The sequence below is a fragment of the Sardina pilchardus genome, chromosome 20 (genome assembly GCF_963854185.1).
Source record: "Sardina pilchardus chromosome 20, fSarPil1.1, whole genome shotgun sequence".
Classification (NCBI taxonomy): Eukaryota; Metazoa; Chordata; class Actinopteri; order Clupeiformes; family Clupeidae; genus Sardina; species Sardina pilchardus.
The window spans coordinates 11770017-11777516 of NC_085013.1; the positions used below are offsets into that span (position 1 = coordinate 11770017).

General features: G+C 48.6%; 1 protein-coding gene across 3 annotated transcripts in view; it reads left to right on the forward strand.

The window, feature by feature from the left end:
- Positions 1-7500, forward strand: part of syt16 (synaptotagmin XVI) — a 21521-nt gene that overhangs the window by 8276 nt on the left and 5745 nt on the right. For 2 of the 3 annotated variants that reach the window (XM_062523128.1, XM_062523131.1), the window contains exons 3-4: positions 5303-5518; positions 7288-7500. The exon at positions 7288-7500 is cut by the window's right edge and continues 215 nt beyond it. In XM_062523128.1, the coding sequence (XP_062379112.1) occupies positions 5303-5518; positions 7288-7500 (429 nt within the window). The remainder of the gene's footprint in view (positions 1-5302; positions 5519-7287) is intronic. The other variant, XM_062523129.1, reaches the window with a different exon arrangement.

Consider the following 7500-nt stretch of genomic DNA (forward strand, 5'->3'; position numbering starts at 1 on the left):
TATCTGGAGTCGTTAATGTGCGCTGCCATTTTACCCTCCTCTTATCTGGCTTGTGCTTTTGTTCCTCAGTGGGTTTTTATGCCCTTCCTTCCTTCCTCTCATGACTAAGCGGTGAGGTGTTATTTTGCCAGTAAGGGCTCCCCTCGGAAATCTAGTCGGCATCACTTAACTGAAAACTTTTTATGCTGAATACTCCATGTGCCATAGTCCTAAATTTGTTGAAATTGTATAAGAGAGAGCGAGAGACAGAGAGAGAGAGAGATAGAGATAGAAGAGAAGACAATTAGGAGTCCTTATGTAAACATGTGTGTGTGTTTGTGTGTATGAGTGTGTGTAGTGTGTGCGTGATGTGTGACATGTATAGTGTGTGTCAGGGAGTGTGTTTGCTGCTCCGGTATTTCCAGGTCGGGCAGTTCCTTTAGCAAACAGTCCACTTTGTGTAGCTCAGAGCAGTTCCAGCTAGCACTCAGCTTTTCTGTTTGATATGACGACAGGAAGAGCACAGGAGCACAGACTTAGCTACGGTCTGTCTACGTGCCGTCCATCCGCTGTCTGGATCTGCTCTTGTACCTGAGCTTCTCTCTCTGGAGTGACCTTGGGTTTGTCAAGGAGATGATGGCAGGCTTGTAGTCACATTCTTCCTCCTCCTCCTCCTGTTCCTCCTCCTGTTCCTGCTCCTACTGCTCCTTATTCTGCTCCTCCTGCTCCCCTTGTTCCTCCTCTTCCACTTCCTCTTCACCCTGAAGTGACGTCGGGTCGCCATGACGTCCTCCTGGGGCCCCAGCTTCCAGGCCTTCTCGGCGCGGCTGGCCGAGATGTCGGAGGCGTTCTCCGCCAGCCTCCTCAGCCTGCGCCAGCCCGCGCCCGCCGAACCGCCGCCAGAGCCGGGCCAGAAGAACCCCTCGGAACCCGCCGCAGGCTCTGGCTCGGACAACGATGACAATGACAACGACAACGACAACGGAAACAGCATTGATGCCAAAGGAGACCCCGATAAGGAGGTGGAGGCTCCAGGGGCCACAGGGGACAGGCTGCAGGCCCTACAGGCCGAGTTGGCACGCAGGGGCCTGGGCGGCGGGCCTCCTTCGCCTGACCCTTTGCCTGACCAGCTGTCCATCATAGCGGAGGAGAGGGAGGACCTGGAGAGCCAGAGGAGCATGGCCAACTCCCGCTGCTCGGACGCGCGCTCGGCTGGTAAGAACTTTACTGAGGGTCGGCGGAGGTGTGGTGTGTGTGGCTGGAAGTACCTGATAGAGTCTGGTCAGATCTGGTGGTGTTCAGCCTTTTTGGGATTAGATTTGGAGTCCAGTGGGCTCCCGGGATGTTTCGGGTGATCGCTGTGCTTTCAGTCAGGAATGTACAGTAATTCTGCAAAAATATGAAATTCTGTGATGTCACAAATGAAACCTAAAGCCCAATTCACACCAAAGATTCCCAACGAGACGAGACCTAGTTGCAGCGGTCGCAAGCCGTCTCAGAGCATTCAACATGTTCAGTCGCAGTTGAAAGGTTTTAGAACATCGTAGCTCGTCTCGTCTCGTCTCATCGCGAATCTTTGGTCTGAACCCTACTTAAGTCTCCACCCTCTATCTCCACATTGCTATGTGTGGACAAACATGCAGTCATGGTAGTATTGATATTGAGAAATTGTTATGCTCTTGAATAGTCTATGGTAAGGTTTATTGAAATAGTAAGTAAAGAAAAAAAACCTTCAGACGTCTGAGAAAGGGCTGACAGGTTGTGTATTAAATGTTTGGGAGCAAAATGTTGGTTGTAGTGGACTTTTTTCTTTACTTACTACTTTGCTTTAAGTCCAGCTCCCATTTTTAATTTGGGATCTGCGTGCTTTGACTGCACTTTCAAGGTTTATTGAAATGTCTTGGGTCTGACGAGGTTGTTGAGTCTGGAGAGGCGCGGTTAGCTTCTCTGACATCTTGAGATAATGATAGCTTCATTGCCCTAGCCAGGCTTACAACTGGGATGACATAATCGAGTCAAGTTGCCTGTTGCGTCGTATTGGCTGCTCATTCTGAAACTTTGGAGAGACTCCTACGCGCGACCCCCTTCACCTTGTCTGTGAGCGCAGCGTTGTTGTAGGCAGCGTGTTCTGCCGCGCTGGGCTGTGTTCCCATCCGCCTCCAGTGAGAACCCTCTGAGTTCAGCTACTCTCAGCAGTCATTAGTCAGCCCGGCGAGGTGTCGATACTCCCACCTCTCCTCATGAGTTTTAGCACACAGTGATACGCACGCAAACACATGCGCACATAAACAAACAGCGGCTGATGCGCACACACACACACACACATACAGTACACACACATACATGCACACACACACACACACACATACAGTACATGCAAACACACACTCGCACACACGTACACACACACATACAAGTACATGCACGCACACACACACACACACACACACACACACACACACACACACACACACACACACACACAAGCACAACCACAGTCTGAGTTGCTCACACAATAGCAGGAGGTGTGTGTGTGTGTGTGTGTGTCAGTAGGGACTAGAAAGTAAACAGTGGAATGTTTGTTTTGGTCTGTCTCTCTGGGGTTTTAATGAGTAAGCTGATATGCAAGGCGGAGCAAGTAGCCGCCTTCAGAAAACACACACACACACACACACACACACACAAAGATGCAGATTATTATGCGGAAGCACACACACATGCACAGGTGGCTTACCAGACACTCACACACACTGAGTGTTGTGTGTGCTCAGAACCTGATTATTATTCAGCCCCACACACATGCGGGTGCACAAACATTGCTTGTTGGACAAACAGAAAACAACACACACACACACACACACACACACACACACACACACACACACACACACACACACACACACACACACACACACACACACACACACACAGAGTTCTATTTGATTGCTTGGTTCATCAATCTTGAGAGCTCCCTGTTCTTAGCGGTGTGCTTCTGAAGAGGCCATCTGAAGGAGATACTCTCTGTATTTCATCTTCTAAAGCAAACACACACACACTCACTCACTCACACACACACACACACACACACAGGTTTTGCAGTGCTGAGAGTGCTCACGATGAATCCTCAACATGTTTGTGTTTCCAGATATGGTCTGACACACGTGTTCATTCCCCCGAGACCTCGGTATAAAAATATTGTTCCCTCTCCAGCTCTCTGTGGTCATGATGGACCGGGCCGTGTGCTCCCATCCAGCTACAGTATCCCCGGTGGCTCAGGTGCACAAGGAGGGGGGGGGGGGGGGGGTCGGTGCAGAAGTCTCCCAAGACAACCCAACAGAGAGCACAAGTGCTTCTAGGCAGAGGAGAGGAGAGGAGAGCTGAAGGAGTGGTGGAGAGCTATCACTGAAGCAGAGCTGGCCTGGCACAGGGGATCTGGGTCACATGAAAGGGAAAGGCAACCTTGTGCGCAGGGACTGCTGAATGGAAGCCATGCGATATTTATTTTTAGATGATTAGCCTTATTTTGTTAGCCGGCGAGGAAGAGAAGAGTGTGTTTTGACGCTTTTAGACTCTGGGTGTTTCTCTCTCTCTCTCTCTCTCTCTCTCTATCTCTCTCTCTCTCTCTCTCTCTGTCTCTCTCTCTGTCTCTCTCACTTTCTCCAGCTGGAGCAGTGGCTCCCTTGCCAGCCAAGTGGCAGAGTGCTGAGAGGGAGAGAGAGTGTGTGTGTGTGTGGTGGGGTGTGTGTGTGTGTGTCAGGCTGTGTATTGAGATAGTAGCAGGTGCAGGTCTTTACGTTGCTCTGAGGGTGGTGTGTGTAGTGTGTGAGATTACGATAGTAGGTGGGGTCTTAATGTTACCCAACAATGATGTCTCTGTGTAAGTGCATTAAACCAAGAAAATACAACCTTAAAGCTATGTGTATGTATCCGGCGTGTCTGTGTGTCTGTGTCTGTTTGTGTGTGTGTGTGTGTGTGTGTGTGTGTGTGTGTCAGAGGGCGATGAGTTCCAGCAATCAATCATCTGCAAAAACAGCCCCCTCTGCCCAGTGTTAAGGCTGCCATGGCAACAGATCATTTCTGAGGCACATTGTGTACATTGAGAAAAAAAACCTCCTGAAGGGGTAAAGCAGTGGTTTCCATGGCAATCTCTGAAGCCATGCAGTGCGTCTTGGGCTAATTCGACTCGTATGAAAGAGACACGAAAGGGATGATTCAATCCTCCTCGTTGTAACCAACACCCAAGAATGAACAGGAAGAATGAAAGGAAGACTGATAAGCAGGCATTTAAAGATCCGTATTCCGTAGCCCTGCTTTGGGTCTCATTAATGTCCCTTATGTCTCTGGTTTTGAACATGCTGAAATATATAGTATTGACATGCAGTTCATTCATACCTACAGTATATGCTCATTTTTAGTGTTTGGGGGACTTTTATTTTGGTGTCTCCTCCTTCAGACACTGGCCATTACATCTGTCACTGTCAAGGGGACTCCCAAAGGCAAGGAATTGTGAACTGAGAGAGTCTTGTGCATTACGAGACCTAGCTGTGTTGTGAGGGCTTGGAGTGAGGTCCTCTTGGAATCTCTGATTATCAGAGTGTTTGGATGATGTTTAGTTCAGATTGCTGTCACCGTATATTTCTGTTTCTTGCTCTTCTACTAGATCCTTTCAGTAATCTTACAGCTCAACAATCAGTCTTCTCCAGATCTACTTCGTTCTGTATCTGCCTCTCTTTCTGAGGCTGTGGTTTCAATCCTGCATCAGTTTCTTCTTTCCATATAACAGAACCCAGCTTACCCCAGCTACAGCTATCTTGTGTGGTGCACTCCCTCGTGGCCAATGCTAACACACTTCCATACACTGGTATACACTTTCACTCTCTGACTGAATGACTCTTCTCAAAATAGTCTCTCTACTTTACATAGCCTGTCTGCATTACACACTCTCATACATCATGTAAATGCACTTTAGAGTCTTAACCACCTCTGTATCAACCACTGTGGTCGCAAATGTTGTGATACCACTGTGTTGACCACTCTCCTAATCTTCCTCTTAATTTTCTCCAGGGATACAGTATTGCCTGACATCATTTGTTTGCCTCTCTCTTCTCTCTCTTCTCTCTGCCTTTCTCTTGCATTCTTCTCTCCCTTCTCTTCTTGTCTGGTCCACTTCTCCCCAAATCTTCCTTGCCACTAATTCATCCTCTATCCCTCCCCTGTGCTCTCTGTGTTAACACACATCATTCTGGATGTGTGTATGCATACTTATTGGCGCGCATGTGTGTGTGTGTGTGTGTGTGTGTGGATGTTGCCCGTGTGTGAGCAGTGAACAGCTTTGGCGATGATGGGGAGCAGTCGAGCTCGTCGGACAGCGAGGACGACGTGGCGAAGCAGTTCGAGATTTCCGTTTCGCGGTCGCAGAGCTTCCGCTCGGGTGCCCAAGAGGCGGGCAGCGCGCAGGGAGCGCCAGGCCGCCAGCACAAGTTCACCCGCCTGCTATCCGACCAGGAAGAGGGCACCACTGAACCCTCAGACTGTGAGGGTATGCACTGACACAAACTACACACACACACACACACACACCCACACACACACACACACACACATGCATACACTAACCTAGAGCACAAGCATTCACAAATATGTATGCACACAGACATATCCCAACACACACACATACAATGACAAGTCTTATACAAAAACAAACACATTCATAATCACAATAGCATGTAAACACTTACATGAGCTCACAGAGATTATTATATTCGCACAGATCAACTATAATGAAATTGCCCACAGAGATGCATTCACAGAGGAAGTACATACAGTACACTTTAGCCTAGATATATTTGTTTGTTTACGCGTAGGCAGTAGCATCTATGTAGTATACCCTCACAAACATAGTCTCGCCTCAGAATGACTTTTAGCACTTACTGTAAACAACACGTAAATACTCTTAATCAAACCTAATCTTATTAATCCATCCCTCATGAACCTACTGGCCCCGGAACCCCCCCGTGTAAATAACACGACAGAGCTAGCAGATTAGCGTTCCGGATCGGCTCAGATTAAGCCCACAGATTGGGCTCTTACTGTTCACAACTGGAGATTGAGTGAGTGAGCCCTGTCCAGATGTTTCATTAGGGACGCCCAGTCTACACTCCCAGATGTGTTGTGGTGTGGCGGAGGGGAAATTAGTGGAGATTTACCCCGTCAGCGGAGGTCTTGGGCCCATGTGTTGTGTGAGAGATGAGTGGCCAGCACTCATTTGTTACTAAAGGTCATTTTTGTCTTCTCAGAAGCATAAGCTGCCCACTTGCAAAACCAAGTGGATAGGAAAGAATGTCACTTACCAGTAAGGTATATTCAGAGAGATCAATCCCTCCACAAAGTATTTTTACTCAGATATTTTTATTCCGAGGGAAACTATTTAATTCATGGTCATGTCATTTTTAATCATATAGTCATTGTGATGATGTGTTATATCTCCCATGCTGAGCTCAAATGTAGAACATAATGTGCATGTCAAGTTTTGTGTGGGATTTGACCCTGAGGTAATGTTTGTGTTCCGTTAGCACTAAAATACTCAATTAGTTTAGGACCCCCCTCCTAACCCAATCAGGTCGCTTTGTAGGATTCTTCAAGTGAATTTGGTCCTCTCCTCCTGCTGGTTCGATCTCCATCACTTGAACCTAATGAGTCGCCGTGCCCTGTTGCCACGGCTGAGCGTCCCGGCAGTTGCCACGGCAACAGTCCGATTCTGCACTCGGCAGAATCTAATTGGCGGCTGTGGTCGAGCGGAACACGCTGTTCCTTCAAAAGCCTGTCAATCACAGCAAATGAGGGCCTTTCAAAAGCTGCGTGGAGCAGCTCAATGTTAAGTGCAGTCGGATCTGTCAAAGGCTGAATGAAACAGTCAGGTATATGGGCTAAAGGCCCACATTATATGCACAGTGTGACGCATAGTGCTTTTGAGTTCATGTGTGCCGGGTGCACATTTGGTCTATTATTACAAGAGGAGGGGGAGATGCACAATAGCGTGGCCCCATTTGGAGTGTGACTGTAACGCAGAGTATTTGAAGCTGTTGTGAGGCTTGTGAGAGCATATGTCTATCTCTATGTTGGCTGTATACATATGGTATGTACAGTATGTAACTGTCATTTGTATGCATGAGTCATCTATATGAATCAATATGAATCATTTGTTGCTGTGTGTATGTGTGTGTATGTGTGAGTGTGTGTGTATTTATGATTCTGTGGCTTGTGTGAGTGTGTAAACTCTTTTTCTCTCCAAACGTCTCCGACCCCCAGACATGGACGCCGTGAGCCATGGCAGTTTCCGGGACCCGCTGACCTCCAGGCCTGTGTCCCGCTCAGGGGCCGAGGACAAGCGGCCCATCCGCGACCCCCTCCACGCCTGCGGGGACGGAGACAGAGACTCCCTGGGCTCCCAGGAGCCGGCGGAGACACGGGAGGAGACCGTCACCCCCACGCCCGCGCCCACCCCCAGGGAGAGGGGCGGCA